Source organism: Copadichromis virginalis, linkage group LG20 (assembly GCF_057382275.1).
Source record: "Copadichromis virginalis isolate Kocher_CV1m ecotype Utaka linkage group LG20, C_Virginalis_male_GT1.1, whole genome shotgun sequence".
In the NCBI taxonomy this organism is placed as follows: domain Eukaryota; kingdom Metazoa; phylum Chordata; class Actinopteri; order Cichliformes; family Cichlidae; genus Copadichromis; species Copadichromis virginalis.
The window spans coordinates 1,751,212-1,778,657 of NC_140637.1; the positions used below are offsets into that span (position 1 = coordinate 1,751,212).

General features: G+C 41.8%; 1 protein-coding gene across 2 annotated transcripts in view; it reads left to right on the forward strand.

The window, feature by feature from the left end:
- The first annotated feature begins 3,438 nt into the window (after positions 1-3,438).
- The window catches only part of LOC146683937 (chemokine-like protein TAFA-2), a 96,815-nt gene continuing 72,807 nt past the window's right edge, over positions 3,439-27,446 (forward strand). Inside the window, exon 1 of one of the 2 annotated variants that reach the window (XM_085444162.1) lies at positions 3,439-3,938. Coding sequence is in view for 1 of the 2 variants with exons in the window: in XM_085444159.1 (XP_085300285.1) it covers positions 18,816-18,886 (71 nt within the window). In the remaining variant the exon portion in view is untranslated. Of the gene's footprint in view, positions 3,939-18,771; positions 18,887-27,446 lie in introns of those variants that run through there. The other variant, XM_085444159.1, reaches the window with a different exon arrangement.

A 27,446-nucleotide genomic window follows, 5' to 3' on the forward strand; every position in this document is an offset into this window, starting at 1 on the left:
TGCTGAAACTTTTTTACGCTACAATTCTTAGTTTTCTGAGATGTAAAAGCGCTGCTAGGGGTAAGAAAAAAACGGGTGGAAAAAAGATTCTTCAGCATTTTCAGTTTGAATGCACAGATTTCTGGATTACAGGAAGATTCCTGAAAGTCAGCATAACTCGATTTTTTTGTGCAGACAAAACGGCATATTTGGAGTGTCCAGAAATAATGCAAATATGCTCTATGGAGATTACGCTCATGTGGGACTGTGGAAAGTCATCTTTGGAGGAAAGGAAGAGTATGAGTGATGGACCTAAGGAGGGACAGCAAGAACACAGAAAAACAGCCATCAAAATAGATACCACAGCAAGTAAGAACAACTGCGACAGAGACACCTTCCAGCTGCTGTCTTTCATATGCTAATGCTGGCATGACTGCCTGCCAGTGCAACACAGAAGACAATTTTGTGTATGTGCATGAGTGTTTATTCCATATGAAGGATGCACTCAGCACTCAGTAGTGGTAGTAAGAGTCATTTGAATCTTGCACAGAAGTACAAACATAAAGCTTTAACCTTCATTTTACTGTAAAGAAGTGAACTTTATAGATGCATAAGATGTAATCCACTTTGTGATGACAGAATATATGTAACAGATGGTGTCAGCAGTCTGATCTGATTCTGTTAAACAGTCTTCCTTGACATAGATCGATGCACCGTAGTGTTTTTCTTTCACAAACTTTCACTGATGCCCTAAAACTGGTCAACTTAAATAAGCTACAGCCATGCATGGAGTAACCTGTTCCATCATTCCTTTGAACTTTCTTTTAGCCACATTTTATATTAACTAGCATCATATCAGATGCTTTTAACTTGACAGAGCCAACCATTAATTGCTTGTTTGTCCACTAAAGAGCGATAGTATCATTCACATTAGGAGTTGTGTTTGTATCATTGTGGAAAATGTCGTACTTTTATACTGGTCTTTACCAAATCCAGAGGAAACATCTGTAATGATCTGTAGGTGGACACAGAGGACAAAGGAAGAGAGTTTAAAATAAACAGACTTGAAACTACAAACAAATAAAACACAAATAAAAGCAGCAAAACAGGCAGTGCCAGGCACACAGGAAGACTTACAGTAATAGACGAGTGTAATGACCCATGATACAAGTCGACATGGCAGAGAGGGGGAAACAAACTAAAAACACTCAAAGGGAGGACAGCTACACACGGGCGGAGTAGCTAAAGTCAGGGCAAGAAACACACAGAGGCTGAAAAAAGATCTAAAGAAGAGCAAAGGTCAGAGCACACGCAGAAATGTCGATTAAAAAAAAAAGATAACTCAGGTTGCTCTCATGATTTGGTTCCTTGGCAAATAAAAGCTTCACTTTGCTCACCAGACAGTTGCTCTTTTATCTGCAGTTTGGTGCTGAGCTGCAGTGAAAGGAAACCAAAGCTGCAGGCCGGTCAAAGCTGTTGGAAACAGGCAACCTATGGCTTCAGGAAATAATTCTCTGTAGGTTTATCGCATTAAATGACCATTTTTTAACTATACTTTTTTGAATTGTACACTGTTATGAATTATAAATACTCTAAAGATCCACTTCTTCTGCTGGACCCAATTAGCTGAAGGCTGCAAGCCACAGACATACGCAGGACGTTGAGAAGCAGAGAGACAAACAGCTTATGAACAATAAAATCGTCTTTAAAATCATCGTAAAAAAAATACATTTTCTTTACTGTGAGGTCTTACAAGTGATAAGTGCCAAACGGGACACTGCCGACTATAATTATTGCTCTGATGATTATGAGCAGTACAGAGCCATGTGGCAAACGCCTCATGTCTGCGAGGATTATCTGCTGGTCCTGCAGGATTTGTCTTCTTTTCAGCTGTTTCACTGAGCTGATAGAAGGAAAAGTATGACAAATGAATACGATTAGACTGTTTGGAGCTTTTCGATTATCATGTCCACGTGACTGTGTATGTGTGTGCTCGCATGTTTCATGCCTCGTACACTCACAACATGCAACTTCAAGGCTGTCATGTGATATGTAAAGGAAAGCGAGTATTCTGTGAACAACCACATGCTGAGTTTAACTATGCTGCCAGAACGCAGTACAGAAGACAAATCCCATGGTTGGGCTTTCCAGGTTCCCCGTGATTCACCCGTGTTACTTTAGCGAGCAAGAGAGAAGAAGAGAGAGGAACAAAGAGACAGAGGGAGAATGAGAATTAAGAAGCTAGCATACAAGGGGAGGATTAAAGAATGAGCGATAAAAACAAAAGTTAAAAAGAGGCGAGGAAATAAAAGGAGGGGAGAGGAGTGTTGAAGGTTCAGGAGGGTGACCAGAAAGGAGAGCAGATCAGTAATCTGAACTCTTTGTCAGCGTAACAGATTAGCTCACTGGGTGAAATGATATATGACTGGCAGCAGGCCTCCCCACGTGCACACGTGCACAATCACACCCCCACTATGGATCAATTACCCTGTCATCCATGTGTGCAGCCATACATCATCACCTCGATTACATCTCGCACACACTTGTATGCTCACTCCAATATAAAGTACACACCACCACCAGAACTTCAGTTGTACTTTGTCTCACTAAGTGTTTGTGCGAGTGTAGAGTTTTACTACCAGGTTTCTCCGCCGCCTGATTTCTGTGTCCTTAATACCTATTACTGTCTATCTGTTTCTCCTGCCACCAGAGGGGAAACTGCACACTTTGTGACACACACATACTGTACACATGCACAGTCACACTTTAGAGGGCCAGTGGGGACTACTTCCTCAAATGAACTGCACTGGTCAGAGTGACTGAGTCTGGACAAAGTCATTTGTTGTGAGTAAACTTCTTTTGGCAGTTCAGGTCATTTCGGGCAACGGAACACACATAAAGACGCACACAGACACACACTCGCTCAGGCAGAGAGGCCGGTCAATTTGGACGGTACGGTGTCGATCACCCCTTCGCTCCTTTTGGTGTAGTCTACTGGGAAATGCCCGTAGCTCAGCTAAAGTGAGTTCAATTTAATTTGAACCTCTCACCGTTGAGAGAGGGGCGCGTGTGCACACACAGATACAGACAGAAACATAGACACACACACTGAGACAATAATATTGTTTTGTCCTTCATGAAGTGACACAAACATTTTTGCTGAGACATCTGATGTTGTCTGACTGCACGTGTGCATTGTGTGCATGTGTTTTGTGTCAGGACGCTGGCTGATGCTTCTTTCTGTTTCACTGCCAGCAATAAACCACTAATATCACATATCCAACATGTCTTGGCGCAGCCCATATGGCCCTTCTCCACATTACTGTACAGTATCATTTACATTTGTTGCCCGCACATTGGTGAGCGGTTCTTCCCAAACTAAACCGCTAGGGGGCGCTGCTCCGCTTCAGAGTTTTACACTCTAAAGGCAATCCTCTCCATCTTCCTGGCGGACAAGCAGGAGCGCAGTAACAGTCTGCGTGACTCCCCGGCCGCAACGCATCTCTGTCCCGCCACTGGGCTGTTTTCACACTACATGGTTTAAAGAGGAGAAAAAGAAGGAGACTGCTGCTGCAAAACAGAAGCCAGGTTTCCAAACTGGCTGTTTCTTCCTTCGTGACATGGCTTAATAACTAAGTTTCTGTGCAAAAGCGGAGGACAGGAGCGGAACTTTCAGGAGACCTTTCCTTGCACAGGAGTAGTAGCAGGAGCACCACCCCAGAAGGTCACATCTGCAACCGGCTCCTTTTTTGTGTGTGTCTGCTACCCGGCTTCGGAGGTGGATGGTATGGTATAACTTTTCCGCTCCAGTCGAACTGAGCGGCCGGTGTCACAGAGGAGCTGTTTTCCGCTAGTGGAGTGGGGATGCGAGTCTCTTCTCTGTCTCGGATAGCGGAGCGGCTATGAGGAGAGAGGTTCACCTGCTGGGCTAACAGAACAAGACCACACCGCACCAACAGGTATGGGTCACAGGGTAGCCTTTACACCTGGGCGGAGCTGCTCGGTGTCCCTCACGGTTTTAACGCGCCTTTAGTTAACAGCAGGAGAAGTGAGCGTGATAAAAAAAGACAAAAAACAAAAAAAGTCAATTACTAACCCACCTGACATGCACGGATGCAGCCGTGTCAGTCTACTGGTTAGCACGCCTTAGAAAACCATTTACGCACGAAATGGATTACACTTCATCCGCTCCATTTGTAAAGAAATAGAAAGGGATTGGATTTTAGGAAGGCATTAGAGTTGTGAAAATGATTTCTAGTGGCGCCACCCGTCAGCCTGGTCTGCTTTGGTGTCAGTTTTATTCACGCGGTTGTGATTTTATAGCAAAGACAAATGATTGCGGTTGTTTCAGATATTGCACAGCCTATAGAACCTCTCTCTCTCTCTCTCTCTCTCTCTCTCCCTCTCACACACACACACACACACACACGCACACGCACGCATACGTATGCGCACGCACGCACAAGGGCGCTCAGGTAAAGCTGTGCGTATGCGGGCATTGACGGATTCTGTGCGCTATTTTAGGCAGACCTGCCGTGTGGTGGTTGTCACTTCACGATGATTATTTTTTTGTGATTGATCCTATTAGCTGGATCCACATGTGCCAAATAATTGATAAATTAAAGTAAGAGGTGGCATTCTTAAAGAAAAAGAGCTGATAAGGAACCTTTATGCTTTCCTTATTCTCTATTCCCCATTATTCTCTATTACATGTCTCCTGGTTTAACAGTTGCACTCAGTGTGGAGTGTTTGTAGGCTTAACATGACTGAAATGCAGGCCACTGCTTTTGCATGTTAAACATTGAGAGGCTATGCAGGGGTGGGTGTCTTCTGCACCTGATGTGTGAATATGAAAACTTTACATTGACCATGGCAGCATAAATCATCAGTCTAACAGAGGAGAGGCTGTGAGTTAGGTGTTCCAGGCTCTACTTTTCTTTCCTTCACTGTTAAAAAGAAGAAGGTAGTGCCGGTTTCAAGCCTCTTCATGACCTAGACCTGGTTATAAAGTGTTGTGTGCACACAGGCTTGTTTAATTTAAACAAAGCTGGCCATCCCGACTGTGAATATTTTCGACATGTTACTGCTCCATCTGTCGCTGTCTCTTTCTCTGCTTCCGTTTTCACAAGCCTCCGTGAAGAGCACAGGGGAGGCGAGCCGAGGGGAACTGAGGGAGTTAGAAAATAAGAAGGAAGAGAACTGCCAGCAAGACTTGATGGTAGGAGGAGAAAGATTGCACAGAGGTGATGGTGAGCAAGAGCAACAAGGGAGATTGGTTGGATTGTTGGGGTTTATGGAGCGATACAAGAATGCTCTATAATTTGTGGGCAACGATGGGCCTTAATCTGGCCGCAAATGCTATCTGCATTTATAGTATGCTTTCCATTTTATTGACCACTGACAGATTTGGCAGACTTGGCTTTGGACCTTAAAGCCTGTCATTGCGAAGTTGCCTCTTCACCGTTGCCTATAAGACCCAGTGTTTTGTGGGTTGATGTAGCTCCCAGTCGAGAAATGGTGAGATGGAGACTTTGATGTACTTGTTCTCTGGCTCAGCTGTGTACACTCGGATCTCAGTGAGTGCTCTTCGGTGACGGGAGTAGTACACAACATGTGCAGTCTCTTTATGAGGCTAATTAAACCCATAAAGGCTAATGCTCCAGACACTCAGTCAGATTTCTTCCTTCTTTAAATCAGCAATTCAGCGACGCTTACATATTTGGAAAAAACCCTTTTTTCCCATATTGATGAGTTTTTCTTGTATTAGATAACGCCGTCACAGGTGTGATGGTTGCTGAAAAGGGGCCTCTGCACACCTACATGCCTTAAAAATAAACAATTTAGAAAAAAATCTGTCATTAATCATCATTATTTGCTTGTTATTTGCAAATTCATAATCAGTTTTAATCAAAAACAAATGTGTTCCTCTTTCAAAAGCAAAGACATTTCTAAGTGACCCCAAAACTTTAGGCACTAGTGAACTTTGTTAACATGAAAAGTTTAGTCACAAAATATTCTGGGCTTCTACTCACTTTACTAACTGCAGAGAAATGAAAGATAGAAATGAGGAAAACTAAAGAAAAATGAAGACAGAGCAGAATGAAGTTAAAAGAGGTGGGATTTTTGTTCTGGTTGTCACTTCAAGGAATGCATTTTGTTTGGATTTATGAATCTAAAATAGAAGAACTGTAACCAAGTACCTTCAGGGCTACATAAGTCCCAAAAATGGCACATGAGACTAGCTACAGATGTAAGCCCATCCCAACAGACTTTCGATTTTAGAGCATGATTTTGGTCTCCCCGACTAATTTCCTTCTCCAGATACTCAATCAAGGCTTAAACATAGATGTATGGCAGCTCTGACTGGCAGGAAGATGCTGACAAAGGCATCTGTAGCCACTGGCTGCCTGCTGGGTCTCATTTTAGATAATCTAAGTCGCTGGACTGGACCTCTTGACCAATTTTCTGGTGTTGATGCATCATGGATCACCAACCCGGAGTAAAAAGAGTCTGTGCTTCAGTTTAGGTGTCTGTCTGATGTAAATATGTAATCTATAGATGGACCTTTCTAATGAAATAATGAAAGCTGCTAATCTAACTCTCCAGTGTTTATTTAGATCACGTAAGAATACAAACAAATGGCTGATGCTACAGAGCAGATGTGGACAATTCATTTTCCCAAAGGGTCACATGAAAAACTGGAGCTATTGTGGAGGGACACACCAATAAACTAAACTCGGTTCTGCTCACTAATAATTTTAACTCTCTATAAGCTTATTGGTGCGTGTCTTCATAACTGTCCCCAGGAATTGCCCACCCCTGCCACAGGGGCTATGTGCAACTTTGCACAGAAACCCCCCCAAAACAATGTAAGTGCAGATATGTTTTGCTTAGTCATTTAGGAAACATTTAGTTACTACAGCCTACATCCTGCTACAGGCTGCAGAGCATGCTCAAATTACTTAATATGAATTTCCATCTTGGATGAATCACATTATATCCATTTAATGTGAGGGAGGGAGAGACAGAGAGAGAGGGAGAGAGAGAGTCTCTTCCATGATGTTACAAAGTACCAGATGTTTGCCCTGAGAATATCGTTCCTGGTGAGTTAAATGGTTTGGTTCTGGGTTCAAGGTTATATTAAGTTTAGTCTCCGTGCACTTGATTATTCATTGGTTGGGAAAACAAATGCGTTTTCACAGTCACACTGTTTAGACTGACCTCGCTTGTTTGTGTGTGCATATGCAAATATAAAAATGTGTATGTTTGCGTGTTTTGCATTTTATGTCTTAATTAGTGGGCCAGAGATGCAACAAAGGTCATGGTTGCCATCTTAACTCCTACACCACAGCAGAACCCCAGTGTATATGTGCTTCAGGAAAAATGAATGGCTCAATATGAAGATTAATGTAGGGAATAATGCACTGCTTTACCAAAAAAACAAAAAATCGGTGTCCTGATTTTACTCCTTTTTTAGTATTTTATAAATTCATAACTGAATGTTGCTAGAATATGATTGATGGTATCGGACATGAACACAGTGACAGCAGACTCCTGTCACAGACGTGCCTGAGGTGATTGCAGACTGCAGGACTTGGTCAGATTGGACCATTTTCACCCCGACTTCCTGCAGCCTCATGACCAAAAGCAGATACATACAGATGCTTTCATGTTTCTACATCCCACAATTTTATGTCTCCCTCTGCACCTTTAACACACACTCTACCCTTTCCTGTAGTTTTCTGACTTCTACCAATAAATCCTCTGGGCCACGGGAATAATGTCAGAGCTGTTATCCGGAGAGAGAGAGAGAGAGAGATTGGAAAAGAGAGATAGTTCTAATAAAGACAAAGAGATCAACCAGAGGAAACAAAAAATACACTATGCGGCCTATAAAAGGTGATCTCGTTTTCATTCGTAGCTGCGTGCGATGAGAAGAGAATAGGAGAGATGGGAGGGGGGGTGAACAAGACTGAGAAACAGGAAGGAGTAAGACAGAGACCTAGACAGAGCGAGAGAGAAAAGAAAGCTACAGGGGCTAAATAAAAATAAATAAAAAGCATGTGTCCTATAAAAGAGTGTTCTGTATTTCATTGGCCATCTCCAGTAGCTGTGTGTGGTGAGCTGAGGCCCGGGGGGGGGGGGACAAGTAGCCACTCTAAATGTGTGTAACCCACATAAAGAAATTGTTTCTGGGAGATCGAGCCTCGTAAATTCATTCCTAGCCGTCAGCCCTGTTCTTATCCCACCTCCCAAAGGTGAGCTATAACATCCAAACACATATTCTTTAGATTCTTTTCCCGCTCTGTCGCTACACACTCAGACACACACATGTATTTTTCAGCACAGATCCAGATGCACACATCCGTCAGCAGAACCTCACTTTATCTCTATGCATTTTTTTATTTCCTTCTTTTTGGGGAGGAGGGGGGGGGGGGGTGCACACAGATATACTGTACACACACATCCACTTTTGATAAGCACATTTTTTTTCAACAGAAAATACACATTCACAGAAATGCAGACACACATTGCTTTACTCCCAAATGGCTTGTGTGGGACAGTTACAGTGACAGCTACAACAACATCAGGACCTGCTGTGGAACAAAACAGCGTCAGAGAGAAACAGCACCAGATGCTGAGCTCACAGCTCCAGGATTACCTTAGCCTGAACAAACTCCATTACTGCCTCTATTACGCAGGTATACACAGGCTGGGAAAAAGCACTTTGCAGAACCACTGTTTACCCACCACCTCTCGCCCCCACGCTGCTTCCTTCGACTACAGAGCAAGGAAAGGGTGAAGAGCGGGGGAAGGGGGTGGGTTTCATGGGGGGAAAGCATGAGGTGCATCTTTTCTCCGGCTGTGTGCGTCTAACTCAGGTTAATGTGGAGGGCGGATTCAGTATACACAAGAGGAAAAAAATCATTATTAATCTTTTTGCTAGTCAGTCATTAGGAAAAAGAATCTGTATCAGTGCCAGCATATTTTATAATATTTCATTTACAACGTTTACAATGTTTCTTTTTGTATTTACTGTCACTGTTTATTGACTGTGTCTACATTTTGGCCTTGTTGTCGGACAAAAATTAAAAAATTTTCGACGTTCTCAAAAATGTTTCTGCCGTGTTATGATTACTTTTAAAAAAAATAAAGCTGTATGAAATGAAAATGTCAGCTTCCAGCTTTTCAAAGGTGCTCTTTTATGTGGATTACTGTAAACTCAGCGCCTCTAGGATTTGAAACCAAAGCGCTTTTAGGACAATTTGTCAAAATATCCAACTTCTGCCTGTTCTTATTTTTCATCTGAATCTGTATAAAAAAAATCGTTCAACTCTTGGTCAAAAAAAATCATCAATTTTAAGACAATGTGTTGAACTCGGCTTTTCAGTGAAGGCCATTCCTCATCATTTCTTACATTTTGTGCACTAGCAGGCTGATGAATTCACTGAAAATAACAAGCAGCAGATAGAGACAGTCAGACAGCACGGCGATGACGAAGGAATATTGTGGCAGTGATCGGGGTATGAGATCAGAGCGTTCCTGTGTGTTTGTGCGTGTACATGAGAGCTTTTCCAAGGCTGCTTACGTGATTGCAGGGCCATCAATACAAAGCTGAATGGCTTTTGCAAAACAGCATAAGTGGATGAGCAGAAGGTTAATAAGGGAGAAAAGCAAGTGTGTGATTCTGTGTGAAAATACACTATAAGTATGTGTGCATGTCTGAGGTGAGTGATGAACTGCCATGTATTTGAGCTGAAAGCCATCCATCACCCTCATCAGTGGCTCTTGGGTCCTGTCATTACACGTTTCCCTTCAGTTACACTGTTAATAGCATCTCTCTTGACCAGACTCTGCTGTCTTTCTGTCAGCCTCTCAAATGTTTCTTTTTTTTCCAGCACAAGGCAATGCCATCAACAGATGTAGTACACCAGTAAGTGAATGCACTGATATTTATAATGCTCTGACAGTCAGGAAATATTCGAAGCAAGTATCAAAGTCAGATTACTCATATTACAAGGGCAATATCCAAACCATTATTTAAGTAATGTTTCTGTTGCTTTTGAAAAATAATGAGCCTTTAAATGGGAAATAATGTCGATGCTCCCAGTGGCCAGCGAGGGGAGCTCCGTTCAATCGAGATGTTGTGTTAAAGCCTTGATGCATAATCAAACACTTTGGTTTTAAATGTGCTGAATTTACATGTGAAAATACGAAGAAGTCAGAGCTGGTTATGCAATATAATGATATTATAGTAAACGCCACAAAGGGCATTGTATGGAGCCCTTTTATAATCTCTCACTCTTATCTGGTTTCCAACAACACATTGCTGGTTTTGCCTTGGTGCCGCCAGGCTGCATTTCACAGGTTTAAAAACTGTATGATAGACGCAGTCTTATGTGGTTAAAATTTAAGGAATTTCTAAAGGAAGAAAGTATTGCATACTGCACTTGTGAGTCATTTTTAGTCTTAGCCACCTTTTTGACCTCACCAGTCTTTCTTTAGTGGAAAATGTGATCATTTCTAATTGGGCTCTAAAACGCAGCTACATATTAGTCTGGTATCTCCACAGATGACTGAAAACCACAGACAGCAGTGATGACATACAGATTCAGTGAGTCAGAACGCAGCACAAAAGAAGGCAGGTTGTGCTCTCCACCTGTTAAAGCAGAAACTTCCCGGCATGCTGGGAGAAAGAAGCTGGCTTGTCTGCAAAACATGTACCAAAGACGAAAAACACAGAGCGCTCCTGATCTTGTGTTTGTACATATAAAAGTTCTGAATCATGTCTTACTAAGTAATAACAGGCTGTTCCTGAAACTTGAAGGCTCATTAACAGATAATTGTGATTAATTGAAACATAGTGAAATATAGTGGATGCTCTTGCACCATTGTAGGCAAATCCAGACGGTGCAGGTGAACCATTGTTACTATTTGTGGTAGCCAACTCGCTGTGACATGTTGCATCTTATTAAGGAAGCCGTTTGATTTGTTGATTTTGGCGCCACTATAGCTTCTGCTAATGAGTTTGCAGTGACAGAACTCTCAGCCAGTGTGTGGGCTGGGAGGTGGTATTACTTTCAGCAGCCATTATAAACGAACCGACACAGACACTCTAGCTTTGGCGGTGTCAGAGCTGACTCATTACGGCTGATGGCGAAGAGGAGCTGTTAGCCAGAAGTCTGAACTACACCACACATGCAGCCCTCTGGCAGCTTTCTTCATCAACAACTAGACAGCAATCACTGCGGTCATTAGGCCAGCAAATTAGGCCTTACCTTGTGTGACTGTTTGTGTGTGTGTGTGGGTCTGCTGTCCCTGCTCTCTAGATGTATATTTGTGAGTCTTGTCTTGGTCAGTCTTACGGCGATGATGAGGAGCAAGGTAGGTGGAAAATCACGTCCCCAAAGCTGAGAAATGGAAACCACAGAGACACTTCGAGTCACTGATGAACTGAGCCGCTGTTGATAGATTATAATGAGCGTTGAAAACTCACTTTGTCTTCTTGTTTTAATAATTCTTTTCTTTTTTCTTTTGTCTGGGTGTAGCTCTGGGCTCGTCCTACTGTCTGTCCGTGTTTATCTGTGTGTGCCCTTTTATCTTGTAGTCTTTGATTATGTTCTTATAAGTGGAACCACTAGCTATTTTACAGCTGCCTCATTAGGTTGTCAGGCAAGCCCACAGCACATGCAATTATATCTAATTATGCAATTATGAATTCAGAATGAAGCTTTATATACTGTAGACTGCAATGTTTGAGCTGGAGCACACACACAGCAGTAATTAGTTCAGTTTTGTGGGTATTTGTGCACTATATGGGTATGTGTGTTTGTGTGTGTGTGACACCAATAAAGGCTATAATAACGAAACAGACATGGATGAGCGTGCACGTTTAAATACTTTCTATTACCTTTGAGGACTTCTTTTTACACACTGTGTGTTTAGTCTTAGCATATTTGTCAGTGTAGGGCACACTGTGGGTCAGGGTCCCGGCACAGTAACATTTAGAGGCTGTAACTAAACAACAACACTTCCTTTGACTGTTCAGCTCAGTCTCGTTGCTTATAAAGCAGAAGGATTCGCTAGTAATAAAAAAACAATAACTTAAAGTTAAAAAAAGTTTATATTTAAACTTTAACGTTAACTTAAGCTGAATGTGCGGACATTTCCACCTCCATCTTTAGCTTCCTTTTCTGCTTAATGCTTAAAAGCCAAAAAAGTGTCTGCGTGTTTTAACAAGCAGTGTCGATATAACACAAGAAAAAATGATATATTGATATATAGATATAAGGATTATTTTGTGCAATACAAAGTAAACCCTGCAGCCTACAGTGTAGCATACTGGCCATTCTGCTAAAAGCAACTCCTTCTGCTGGGACCTGTGGAGCTGCTAATGGGTAAAGTGGCGATGGATAGGTTAGTGCTATGCAGGCTGCCATAAATCTGAATAACGTTGGAGCTCTAAATACTGCAATGAGTTTTTGTTTTATCAATAACACAAATATTAGACCTGAGTTAGGACTCAGTCACACAGACCTACAGACTGGTGGGCCACCTGTTAGCAAAAATGTGTGTTCCCTGACCAGGTAGCGACTTAGCGACCATTAGTCACCAGGTGAAAGTAGTTACATATATTGCTGCACTAAAAACCTCATAGCTATTGCTTTGGTTGCTAGCAGATTGCTAGTTTGCATGGAAACTAGCAACTTGGCGAGTAGTTTGAGAACGTCTGCAGACAAGCTGGCGTCTTCCATGCAAACTACTGGCAACAGCTGTAGCCCTACCTGAATGGTCTGCCTGGGGATTCATGCTTGTGAAATCCTGCATTATAAACTAGTTGTTTTCTATGTCACAACCTATGTTGTAACCTGATGTGCACTGTAATTACATGTCCCACTGATGCTGCCATAACTACCGTGATTGGGCTGCTCAGTACCCCCTCCATCAGCTGACGGTGTCAAACCTAGGATCTTCTTGCTATGAGGCAACAATGGTGATGACTGCACTACTGTATTTTCAGATGCATTATGTTCTGAAAATCATAGATTCCGGTCTCCGATAAATCTGCCACTTTTGGCTTCAACCAAAAACGCCACAGTCTGCGCGGTCAGAGGGAACGCTTTGTTAAGAAGCTTGAAAGCAGAGGTCTGCTTCTTCTAATTTGCACGCTTCAGCCTTCCTACACTGCTGCAGCATTTCTGTTTTTCTACCAGACACATTTCACACCAGCACTTCAATAGATGAGATAAAGAAAAAAAAACTCTGGAAGAGGGGAATGAGCTACGGTAGGTGGTGCGCTTCAGTGTGTCATGTTTCTCCACAGATCCTATTGAGGAAAGCAGGCACGGCTGCTCGGCTCCCAATATGTGTGTGAGACGGGCTGACAGTAATACAAGCAGTATCTGGCACCCCCTCCCAGGGATCACATCCTTAAGACGGTTTCTTTTACTAATCCCCTCCTAATATGACTAATATTATGACACTGCCATTAGCTAGAGCCCTCTGAGGGCACATGCAGGAGGACAACTACAGTAGCGAGCGAGTGCATATATACACATGGTGCTTGAGAAAGCTTAATCGGAGGCACTTTATAAATATAGTTATTAATGTTATTAATGAAACAATACGAGAGTGATCTGAACTTTAGATTCACTGTTTTTTTCATCTAAAAAATCAAGTGGTGGTCAGAGGGTTTGGGGGGTGGGCGATGCCGATGCCCTTTATATTTTCTGCCAGCAGCCACAGTTGTTTGTTGAAGAAACTTGTTGCTTAGTTGGATTTATTGATGTTGCCAGAGTCTGGGGAGACCAGGATAAGTGTCAATAGTGAACAAGCAACAGAGAATGGCAGCAGCAACAGCAGAAGCAAAAAGATGATATCTGTTTTCAAATGTAATATCAAGGTGAAGTTACATAATAAAGCTTTTCTGCTCATAAACCTATTAACATATTTTAAAGTGCCATTATTTTGAAGTGTTTTTGTACGATTAAAATCAAATAATGCTTCACACACACGTCTGTCAGTGTATAACACAACATTCTTTCAGGTCGAGCCAGGATAAGACTCAGGCTGTGTGGGAGAGACTGAGAGAGGCTCTGAATGCAGAACAAGAATTCTAATTTTAAAGCCATGAATTACCAAAAGGCTGCTTTCAATTTGATTGAATCCAACTTTATTAGCATTCCGCTTGCCTATTTGTGATGAGGCTGAGCTGGCCTTGTGTCCTCTCCAGGGCTGCAGCTGTGGCAGTGAAGGGCACAAAGAGGAGCTTAATTTGGGATGCTGATGGCTTTAAGGCTTTCGGTGAGAAAGAATTACGTTGTCAATTATTTTTGCCAATATGTTTTCTACATCTTGTCTACTCTTATTGCACACACAGCTTTTGATATGATCGATTGAACATGTCTGTCGTAGTGTGTGAAATTTAGATGGTATGCAGCAGGTTCTCGGTTTAATATGAAGAAGTACAGATGTAGTGAGCAAACTGTGCTATATGACTCTAAATTAAATGGTTCATGTTCTGGTTCTATTAGTATATATGACATTGTTAGATGTAAAATAGCGGTGCAAGGATGATTTTTAATTTTTTGATGAAGTTTGTGTAGTTAAGAAACACAGAAAACAAAAGCCAGATGTCTTGCATTAAATACGATGAGCATTAATTCAGAAACATCTGGCAGATATAAGAATATAAGGATGATATGAGTGTACACAGTCCTTCCTCATACTTCTTCCTCATGATTTGAATCGTTTGTAATCTAAATCTGACAAATGCAATGGACTAAATAGTACACGTCTTGTGTGGATGTACTTTCACTAGTTATTATCAAATTCTATCAATAGCAGTTGACCCATGAATTTGATTGTGCTATCCGATCGTTCAGTCTGACGTCACTAGCCGTGTCTGGGTCTAAACTCCGCTGCAGGTCCATATATCAAACGATCACTGTGGCATTACTGAGAGTTGAAAAACTGTCTAAAGTCTTTCATCTTTAATAAAATGATCAGCGTTCTGCTCTACCAGGTGTAACAACTGAGTTTAACATCCAGGCATCCATGAAAACGGAATTTATGACATTTAACAGAGTTAGAAGTTAGCAGGGAGTTAGCTCGCTAGCTTCTATCTAAATACAATATAGCATGTCCTGACTGCGGGGTTTTGGAAACAAATTCAAACGTACAGCTCTGTTATCACTTCCAGCATAAATGAAGACAGAAAACTAAACAGCAGTGACGTTTGTAGGGTTACTGAAGTTGGGCTAGCTGGTATATAATGATGTGCTACGTGACCGCTAGCGACACAGCTATGTTAGCATAATATAAACAAGCTAACTTTTTTTCCACTCGATAAAAGTTAACGTGAGTGTTCTCGGTGGTCAGGAACAAATGTAATCGCATGGCAGGATGCTGTAAAAGGACCTAACTTCAGCCAGGAGAACAATACGAGGTTAGTCATACTGCTGCATGGGCAACCCGTTCTCACTCCCAAAGCGTAACATTTTACGCTAGGTGACAAATCGTCACCATATTACGTTTCCGGCTACCCACCACGTTCCTAAATGACGACCTCGGAAAAAGAGGAAATATGAGAACCGTCTGGACTGAACCTACACATGTTCGCTCTTTTTCTTCAAATCGCTTAGAAACACGCTATTTAACATCATTAAAGTCCTGGTTAAGGTCAGGAATACGGTTATGGTCAGGGCTAGGGATAAGGTTAGGTTTAGGGCTGGAATACAGGGCTGGAACGTCTACTACCGCGGGAGCGTCATTGCACTGGATTCCAGCCATAACCCGCCGCGTACCATAAGAACGCCGAAGGTCTCCTTTCGCGTTCCTCAGGAACGCCGCGGGACGTGACAAAACGTCGACATGTTACGTCTCGGGAGTGAGAACGCTCTGGCATGGGCTGGGCTGTAGTTACATCCTAAGGTTTTAAAAACTGAGCTTAAATAAATGGTTAGCGGTAATAAAAGCCGAGGGAGGTCAACAGGGATCACTGACTGTTTTAGGAGCTTTTTGAGATTAAATAGAAGAAAATACAAAACATTAAACATGTTAACAACACAAAAGCCATATTAAACGCAGACTACTTTAGACCCGGAAGTAGGATTCGTCACGTCATCACTTAATAATCGGATTGTGATTGTGAGGATAAGAATTAAGTGTCCTCCAGTTCTGCAATAATTTGTGTACTTTAACCATCGCTGGCAGAATGCAACCTGTTTTTCTTGATGTACCCTTAAAAGGAAACATCATGTGATCATGTAACCATCCATGTTGTGTACTGAAGGCATTAGTTGTGTATTGAGCTGATGGGATTCTAGATTAATGCTGTATAAAAAAGTTATTATTATGTTTCCAGTGTGGAGCTGTCTGTGGTGCTGAACACTGCATTGGCGACCACTGATGGAGCTCTCCATGGTGTTGCAAGGGATGACATGCTGCTGGGAACAAATAGCAGAAGCCAAAGACGTTTGAAGTGGTCACTGCTAACCATCCATTTGATTGCGATGTTTTATCAGATTAAATTTATTTTCCCTCTTAGCTGCATGGCCACCCACAAGATGATGGCAGCAGTAGTGCTGAGCTGCTTAAAGAAGAGATATTTTTCCACAGTTACGACTTTCATGTGGAGACATCTTAAGAATCTCTTTGACGCAGCATGGTCCTTCTTACCCCCTAAGGTGTTTGGAAAAGAGAGCTAATGCAGCGAGGCAAGCTGGAGGAAAAATCCACCTGACGTTCATGGGAGGGGGGGTCAGTGCTAAGGGGGAACAGCTGTGGAAAAAAACATTCTTGAAAAGGAAGAACGACATTGGATGGATGGACACTTTTTGCGTGTTCTCTTGGCGATTCATGAAGTATAAATAATCTGCAGAAGGCATGACTTTTGGACCTTTCCTTTAAATGGGAATTCAACATCTTCAAGTGTCATCCTAATTCCATTTCCGCTTTAAAGCATCCTGTTTAAAAATTGAACAACTCCTCTCCGACTTGCTCTCTTTCAGAATCTGCTTGTGAGTTCAAGTGAGCATATGTTACCTATACTGCGAGGACTCTGTATGTGCAAACTTGTGTCCTGCACCTTATTAATAAATCCTACAGAGAGCTGTGCTATGGCACTGGCTGTCCATCCTTCTCGCTCTTTTGTCTCCATGTGTGTCTCTGCTTTGGATTTGGAATAACTGTGAAGACTGAAATGGGAGTTGGGGATAGGGTTGATATGAGGCTCCTGTGTGTGTGCGTTTGTTCACACATGTGTGGGTGTGTGCTTGTGTGTGTGTGCGGGGTAAGCCTAGGGGTAAGCTTTTAGAGGTCTGAGCAGAAGGGTGTGAGTGAGAAGGGGAAGACAGATTTGAGCATTTATCTCTCCCTGCAGACCTCCTGTCCTGCATGCCTACACGTCCACACACAAACACACACACGCACATACAGTACACACAAATATATGTATACCAGTCCCATCTGTAATCATGTTTAGCACAGCTCTCTCACACACATACACAGTCTTGTGTGAATGGACGATCACATCCAGCTAGAAAAGAATGCCTATGCTTACTGAGTTGGCTGCTCTGTATTTGTTGTGCAGCAACAGCAAAATCTCTCCACTGTACCTCCTATTGCTCACCAGAAACAAGCCCTGAGCTGCAAGCAGACAGAACATAGCCTGGGATTGTGGGGTTGATGCTATTTTTACAGCCAGCGTGATGAGAGATGTGCTGAAAGAAAGCTTGGCTCGCTTCCCCCGCTAGATGCTTTAATTAGAAAGCTCGCACTTCTTCCACTCTCACCTGTCTCTTTGTTATGGGAAATAATACATGTTAGGGAGAAAGAAGTAACTGGATAAATGGATAGATACGTTTAACTGAGAATACAATTTGCACCCATTTCTTTATTTTGCAAAGGCGTATTTGCAAGGAAACGGCGCTTCCAGGGAGTTACTGATACACGGCGCAGAGCGTTGCAGTCAAAAGCACAAATCAATGCAGAGAATATAGTGGAAATTACTACAGCAGCCTGCAAGTGAACCTAGTGGAACAAACTAACTAATACATGAATAAATAAGCACAGTGAAATGGAGATGTGTGTGTGTGTGTGTTTGGGAATGTGTGCGTGGCACACAGATCGTGGACAGCGCTGTGCCAGCCAATTAACGAAGTGTGTAAACCGAGCTCATTAAAGAAACACAACATTGGACACACACACTTTCATAAACACGGTCACACACAAACACTTCTTAGTATCCAGCCAGACTCTATTTCAGGTACCGTTCGTGTATCGGAGGAGGAAGTTTTGTTTTTTTCACAGCTGGTATTCTCTGCTTGTTTGAAGACTCTTCTAGTCCTTTTGTTGTGTCCGTGTGTGTGTGTGTCTCTTTGAGTCTGTTTGGACAAGCTGTAAAAGATTGATTTAGAGTTTGTTGCTTTGAACCAACTGCCAAGTGCTGCCTCACTAACACTCCGTGTTCAGAGAACAAAAGCTTTTCAAGGTCCCCCACCTACTAACCGTTCCTCCGTCTCTCTGTCTGTCTCCCTATGACTCGGTGCTTCTTGACTTCTTTTCTTGTCTTACACTCATCTATTCTAATCTGGCTTTGTCTCACTTTGCCCTTCTGTTTTCAAATGTTGGCTGAGCAGCACAAACACAAGCGCTTCGTTTGCTTCTCTGTGTAATAAAAGCGAGTCATGAAGATCCTGTTTTGAAAGTGTTGTGACTGAGTGCAGCATGCCTGTGTCTCCTAACTTTCTCCTGTCAATGAGACTGTGAAAAATAAGCAGCTATGAGATTTAGGGGAAAACATTTTCTCTCACGCTGCTTAATAACCATGATTCATGGAACAGCGTGGACTATTATTAGTCACTCAAATGAGAGGAACCGAAGAGGGACTTAATCAGGCGGTGAGGTATGTGCTATCATTCCAGGGTCTGAGTGTTGAAAGGTGTGTCTGTCTCTCCTGTTTCTGCTCCACGCGTGTCTCAATTTAAATTACGTTAATTCAGTCCATTTTGGCTCAGTGTGAATTAGTGGCATAAATGCTAGTGGAGACAGGTTCCCAAGTTTCAAAATAACATAGCAGTTATCCACGAGATGTACTGTGTCATGGCAGTTTTTTAAATTGGTTTTCTATTAATCATCAGGGTTGGTTTCCAAGAAAAGCCTTTTTTCAAAGATTTTCCTTACTAATTCTGATTAAGATTTTTTGTAATCTACTGATATTAGGTTGTTTTTTAAACTGGAAGTGACATATATAAATATATATAATTTTCATAATAAAAATTTTATATTAAAGTTTGTAGTTTACTTCTGAAAACAAAGTTATATGTTGCTGGTGCGAGTTACAAATACAATTACAAGCTGTGCATTAACCTTTACCTAACTTTACATTAGCAAACAAAAGTAAAAGCAACAGATTTAGATAATAAAAAAAAGGTTACTTAATCATTTTCCAGTATGTTCAAAACATCATCTTATAACAGGACATTCTCTCTCTCTTCTGTTATTGCCATAATTTTCCTTGTAACTGCTTTGATCTTTTTCTAATACCAAGGCTGCTAGCTTGTGGCTCCCTCTGACCTCTGGCTAGCTTTAGCTTTAGCCACTTTGTCTTTGTTAGCGTCTTTAAAATATCGCTAACTAGCTAGGTAATGGGGATTTGTACGTGAATGTGTGTGAATAGGTTTGTTGTTATGTTTTCACAGTTGATTGCATCATGGTTTACTTTGTGCCTCCACTCACAATGAAAAGCTTTCACGCTACCAACATATTAGCGAATGGCCGCAAGTGTGCGTGCAACTGTTTGCCTTCTCATCTTTACATTCATGAAGCGGCTTGTTGTCACTCACACAGCAGGCTGACCAGCTGGTTATTGGTCAGAACACTGCAAAAAATCAGATTCTGGTCCTTGGCTGGTCGATCGGTGGTTATCTAGTGAAAATTGGGCTGTTAAACACATCTGGGTTTTTGTTCGAAGGTCAGATTTTTTCAGAACCACTCAGCATTTTTTTATAATCTGGTAAATCACAAAGGATGAACAGAAAAAAGGGATGTCACATCAATTTTGAACATTTTTCTACTTGTTTTATACTATCAAGTAATGTATCTTTATTTTAATAAATGTTTAAAATATCTCTGGCAGCGTTAAATATTGAATTATAGCTTTTTCTCTCTTTAACAAAAGTACCTCCAATTAGATTTTTTGTTTATTTCACGGATTTTATTCTCTTAAATGTCTAGATTGGATAATTGGTTGTTATTCTGTGAAATGTGACATGTTCATTTAGAGAGAGCTTTAATAGCTGTTATTTTGCTTTGCTAAAAAAGATATTTCAGTGAGCAAATATATTTTAATTAATAAATAATCACGCTAACATTTACTGGTTGTCCTAGTTAAAGTTATGATTCGTGTGGTTAAGTTTATTCACATACATGACCTGAGCACTCACATCAACCCAACATCTGTAGCCTTTTTGATTTATTCATTTATTCTTTTTGCTTGACTGGGTGCAGCGTTTTTCCTGATGTGCAGCCAATCAGAATTGTACACAGTTTACACACATAGATGAACACACACGTATTTGTGCTGGGGAATGAAGCTCAGTGATTCTGTGTGCATATTTTGATTTTTGTGTACTTACAAAGGCCAATCGTGTGCTTAACAAAAGATTTGGAGGATCGGGAAACAAAGCTGCTGTATCCAGAATTTGTCACAGACTCAGCTCGTTTGCAATACCTTCAAGTGCATCCAGTTACACCTCTGTCAGCTGGCTATGCAGAGTACAATCATCACTGCTACACTACGAAACTGAAAAAGGCAAAACATTTCTTTCCTTGTCATTAGCCTCTCTTTGGAGCTGAGTCATAAATGATTAACCTTACACTCCATTCAGAGGCATAAAACAACTTGGCAGCATGCATTAACAACAAGGACAGCCGTGCCAAAGTGCTGAGCCCTCATCCAACAGATGGGGGGATTTGACTACAAGCTACATGTTATATTACTGAAGGGGAATCTAACAGTTGTGTCATTTTGAAAAGCCTGACTGTGAACTGATAATCAAAGACCCGAGAGCAAATCCTCCCCCGAGGCAAATATTCATGTATTCACATGCAGCAGTATAGCTTGTGGGTCACCCACGGCACTAACTGTTCCCAGCACACAGCTGGGCTGATCATAGGGAACGCAGTATATGTGTTCAAAAGGTTTTAAGAGATGGAGGTTCAATGTGAATGCTTCATCCATCCATCCATCCATCCATCCATGTATCTATCCCCAGTTAAGTTCATGTTGAACCCTTCACAATGTGACAGTGGGTTGGCAGATTGCTGGGGCTGCTGGCCTTGGTGTCACGCCAGCAGAGCCAGGTGGTGGGAATCTGTTGCAGATTAAAGTGCTTGGTGACCAGCTAACCAGCTCACCCTGGCTCTGACAGACGTGGCACCCCTAGCTGATTGACCTCTGTGGCAGGTGTCATGGGTATGGGTGGCAGGCTAGAGCTTGGCCTTTTCTCCTGTTCAGGGGAAAACTTTGGCATCCATCTGTAATGCCACATCAAACCTACCTTCTAAAGACTAGACTAAAACGAGTGTTATTACAGTCATATTGTTGCTGACATTCAATCCCTGATCTCCTCATGTCCTAAGGGTTCATTTGCTCATCCTTAAATGTTTATGCCCATACTTGATGCTTTTTTTTTTGCAAACTCACCTAGATCATGGCGATCTCCCAGTTTACAGGTTTCATGTGACGAAGGTGCCCGTTGTGGACTTTTAAACTAGAGTCTCCGATGTATTTGTTTGCCAAGTATGAGCCTTCTTAATCTCTTTCTATCCTAGTTAGAACATATTAGTGCAGTTCTGTGAAGGAAGTAGTACTCACCTTTGTATGAAATCTTCAATTTTCCACATGAAATAACCTTCATTTCTTAGAACACGAATAACAAGTTTCAAAAGAAGAGTTCTTTTTTTGGACATTTTGAGACCACAATTGAAAATATCCAAGCTGGAGCTCCACTCAGCTGCCCAAATGTAATGCTTTTTTAATTGGAAGAAGAGTTCTCAACTTTTGGAAAAGGGAATTTCTAAACATAAAACTTTGCTGTCATTTGGACACTGGAAATGGACTGTTGTGCATCTGTGTAGATATGCAGTTCAAGCTAAAGAAGATGGAGAAGGTGATGTATTCTACTGTCACTTTACTGGAGTGAGAGAGTTAGAAAAAGGCAAAAATAGATGCCCAAGCTTGGGCTTGGGCGTGGGATGGAGTCATTCCTGGGTTGCTCCAATTGGAACCCAGCTTTGGTGCTTGAAGCGCACGCTTTACAGGGTAAGCTACAGGTGGTCCCGTTATACTGACTTTACTGAAGACAAACACTGTCGACTGAATCATCTGTCAAGCAGCCCAGAATCATTGCTTTCACAGATGATGACGAGCGCAGAGAGACAAAAAGACTGCAAGAGAAAATCATTTCAGCTGCTTCCAATGACCTGACAGGAGACTGTGTGTATATGACTGACAGACAAGCTGCACAAACAGAGGATTATTTTTTCCATGCGATTATTTAATTTGGTCCGTATCACGTGACTACTCCTCAACATCCATAATCTAAGTCTGCACATGTGGCTTGTTACAAGAAGGGCTCTACTACTTCCTCCATTTTAATTACACATTAAAATAATGAGGTCATTTGTTAATTACACTATTCAGCAATAGATTCTTGATGTAAAATAGCATTAATGCTGTGGACTATTTTTTTCTGATTAGCTTCTACAGTAATGTGGCAGGATACTTTGAACTTAAGTGTAGTGCCACTAAAGTAAATATACTCTATGAAGCTGGGATGTAGTATGTGCTAAACCTACAGTAACTATGTTATTAAACTTTAATAGAAAAAAGATCGTGTACTAATAAACACACATTTATTAGTGTGTAATTGCATCTCGCAACAGACTGATGTGTTCTCATAAATGTAGAATGAATCCATTAAAACTACACTGGAGTGGGCGGCAGTTTGTGTAAGCCACCACAGCTTCCCACCGTCGTGAACACAGTGGCTGAGTTGGACATTGCCATTCCACTTAACTTTGTTTTATGTATTTAGCACACAGTATGCCTTTTATTTGAAGTTTTATTTGAAAAAGGCCTCAAATAGATCTTTCAAACTGTGTATGACCATTTAACATCTGCACGACTTCTCCTCTTCATTTACCTTCTCCACCACTGCTCTCTCTCCTCCCTGATTTCAAGCCCATCCTCTCCTTACCTCAAGCCTCATTTCCTGAACTGAAGTCAGGGCTCTAACACACGGAGATATGCCTAAACATGAATATTCACTCCCAGTATTGTCGCAGTTACTTATTTCAGTAGATTAGACATGCAACCCTACATCTCAGGACAGATGACAAGAGCTGGCTAAACATTAACAGTACTATAAGCTAGCTTTATGCCTGCTTAGGCTCGAGTGTTTATCTGAAGGAAGAATCACACTCTCCCTCTGATAAACACCTTAATTACAGTCTCGCATCATATGAGAGTTTGCTAAGTGCACAAGTGCAGAGTGAGCCCAACGTCAAAATAAGTTTCACTAACTCCAGCTAACAGCAGCACTTATTCTCAACACCCAGCCTAATGCATACGGGATTATAGTACTGATATAGATGCAGATATTTGGGAATGTAAACATCAAATACATTGGGCAATGCCCTTTTCTTCCAGACACAGAAAAATATCAACAGATTTGTGATATTTATGAGTTCTTACTAAGATAATATTAATTCAATTCAATTTTATTTATATAGCGCCAATTCACAACAAAAGTCGCCTCAAGGCGCTTCATAGATACAGAGAAAATGCAGTTTAAAAAAAAATATTGTGCTTTTGTTACAACAAGTCACAGTTTACTCTGCCCGCCTCCCCTTACATCAGGTGGTTATAAGTGTTTGTGGTGTTCAAAACAGTGTTGCCAGCAGTGAATTTGCTCATCGCCGGTCATCATCGGTCAAAACTCATAACGTGGTTGAAGGTTATTTCTCCCGTCCCTGCTTTACCTTTTAAACTTTTAACTATATATCAGCTGATAGCTAATATTGGCTGGTATATCGGGCAATACTGCTGAAATCTATCAGACGCTAGTTTTGACGAATGGGAGGAGTTCCTTCCCAGAAGCACAAGTAGACGGGGGCATCACAGAAATTCCACTGAGAGATCTGAAAAATAAAATTGAATTAGGTTCGGCTTTTTATTGTTGAGGGCCTCTTCTCAGACCTTTTTGATGGCTGCTCACATTGTGAATGCGTGTTAAATGGTGTCTAGGTTAGGGCAGCGTTTTTATCCTGTTGAGGAGCCTATTGTGTATTTATGAATATAATATATTGAAAACTGTGATACGCAGAATAGTCCAATGCTGATACTCCCAGAGCGTCATACCATTTCAAGCTTTTGCTCAGGTAGTGTCATGGACACAAAGCTCTTTAGAAAAAGATGGGTATCTGAATGAATCCTGAAAGCTGGGTGAGAAACTTACTCTTCTTTGCGGTAAATAGGTTTTTATTCAAGGACTCTCCATTTTTGCCACGGCTCTATCCCCTTCCTCTCTCTCTTTTTCACTCTCGTTCTTCGCTTGCAGTATCAAGTCTATGCAAGTCACTGGGGAGCTGTAGACCTTTACCTGCTCTGGTCTGGCTGTGTTAAAGGTCAGCTATGAGAGGATCTCATATACCGGTCTCAGATGTCAACACCCCCCCCCCCCCCCCCCCCCTGCAGCTTGGATTAAGAGGCAAGGAGACAATGGCTGCCAGGAAATCACTTGTCCTCCATCCTGTCACTAACAGTCTGTGTCTCTGTCAGAGGTGGAGTGTGTGTGCATGTGTGTGTGAAAGAGAAAAGAGAGAGGGGTACTGTATGTGTGTTTGTAATATCAATACCCCGCTGATCCTCTTCTCCCTGCTGTGAGTCTCTACACATCTCTGATTGCCAGATGTGTTTATAGAGAGTACGCGTGTGTAGGTGTGACAACCAGGTGTGTGCCTGAGTCTCTCGCTGGCAGTTAGAGATTTCTGTGTTGACAGCGCTGATGCTGTTTATTTTGGCAATATGCTATCAGGGATGCTGGGACACCAGTGCTGTGTGTGTGTGTGGGTATACAGCAGGGTTTGTATTGCTGGTGTGAAAGTGTGTGTATGTGTGTGCATGTGTGTGTTAAGTTGGACATGTGAACTGCTGTCACGTACAGAAAACAGTCTGTAATCAGGCACAATCAGGTGACGTGAATGGGTGTGTTTGAGTGTGAGTGTTGTTCTTGAAAAACTCAACAGGAATCAGCTTTAATTGTGGACCCGCCTATGCTGACACACACACACACACACACACACACACACACACACACACACACACACACACACACACACACACACACACACACAAAGAAAAGTTTTTGTTCAGCTGCCTCGAACTACATTTGTGGGGATTTTTTCCACTGGCTGACTAACAGATTGTTCTTGTACTTCTTAAATCTCTGTGATCGCTTAATTGTTTGTCCGCTGGTGTTTTTGATGTAGTCCTGTATGTCTGTGACAGCACCCTAGAGCAAACTACAGCTGCTAGATAGTAAAACCAGTGAGGAGGCAAATGTAACACTAGCATTTATTGGTACCACAGGGAATTCCTTAAGGTGTCTGTTGTTTTATGGGTGTCCTTTAGCACAAGTACACAAACACAGCACACATGGTTTTTGCTCTCATAGTCCTGCCTCTCTAAGCTCTCCTTGTTCTGTCTTTTTCCCCTCATCCCCCAACAACTGGTCTCAGTAGATTTCTGCCTCTCCTTGAGCCTGGTTCTGCTGGAGGTTTCTTCCTGTTAAAGGGGAGTTTTTCCTTCTCACTGACGCCTAATTCCTTTTCATAGGGATTGTCTGATTAATGTTGTTTTCTCCGTAATACTGTAGGGTCTTTACCTTGCTGTATAAAGTCCCATGAGATAAGTGTTGTTGGATTTGGAGCTATATATTGTAATTGAACTTGAATTGAAGTGAAGTTTATTGTGTCAGACCCTCTTATTATTCAGGGCTCAGCAATTAAGTTTCCCAAGGGGCTACATAAAAAGCTAAGTCTGCTGTTGAGGTTTGCACCAATAAGTTGAACTCAATTCAATGGAAATATCTCTTTATAAACTGACATTGGTACAAGAAGCTGGTACAAGTAGGCAGTGAAAATGTGAAATAGGCATAGAAAAAGCATACTAATGTCCTCTGCAGGTTTTCTGTCCATTACACTGAGGTTTAGTTCCAGAGGTAGAAATGCGATGGTGGTTCTCCTGACTTAGTTTGAATGACAAGTTGAGAATGTTTGTTCAGATATGAAGGTAGATCCAAAGAGAACCAACATCCTCTGAGCATGTCTCTGTATGCAAGTTTAAATCCAGCGATGATGATGGCTTGAATTGCTCTGCATGTAGTGAGTCATCCAACATCACTGGATGCATTATCCACACTGCAAGTGAAGAAAGATTCAATCGTGTGTATTTCACTCTCAGCTGTTTGGAAGTCTTCAAATGCCCCTGAAAACTCACCAGGCAGGGCGTCAGGTGACGCGATCAGCTGATGGTATGGGCTAAATAATGCACTCCAGTTGGCTCAAAAGAAACAGCAACTTTCTCGTGAAAGTCTCCAGCAAGCTGAACATTTCATGCGCAAATAGGCTCTTGGCTTGTAGTTCAGTTTGCAGTTCATTCATTAGTGCAGTCACATCAACAGTAAACGTGTGATCTGTTTTGCTTTTCTTCTCACAAAACTTTCAATGTTCTGCTCTCAGGTACCTTTTCAGCACTAAGTGCAGCTGTCAGGCTGAGCCACCTGACAGCTGCGTGGTAGCTCATGTCACCATGTTTACCCTCATGCTCCTCCAAAAGTGCAACAAACTGTGCGTAATTTAATTCTTCTGCCCTAATGAAGTTCGGTTCATTTTCAGCACAGCGCCTCCTGTTTTATAATACAAAATACCAATTTCAGTTCAGGGATTATTTCTGTGACATTGTCTTGCATCCTCTTCAGAAGTGTGACATTTTTCAGATTTGGACAGCCATCGGTTGCAGCACCTGCTAGTTTTGTCCTATTAGAGCATGTCGGTACTTTGGTTAACAAATCCATCACAGTTGCATCACCTTTCATTCAGCACAATGCTTCCAACTCCTCCATAATCTCAAACTTTTTCTTTATCCCACGTACAAAGATGAGTAACTGAGCTGTGTCGTGGATGTCACAGCTCTCTTACAAAGCCAAGAGGAAATAGTCAGAACTATCTGCTTTCTTTTTCAACTGACGTTTCAGATTTCCTGCAAGGTCCTCAATCCTGAATGATTGAAGACCTTGGGGGAATCTAAATGCTTCTTTTTTCTCAGGGCATATGGGCAGAGTACACCAAACACTCTTTGATAAACTCCCCATCTGGAAATGGCTTACTGTTTTTTGCAA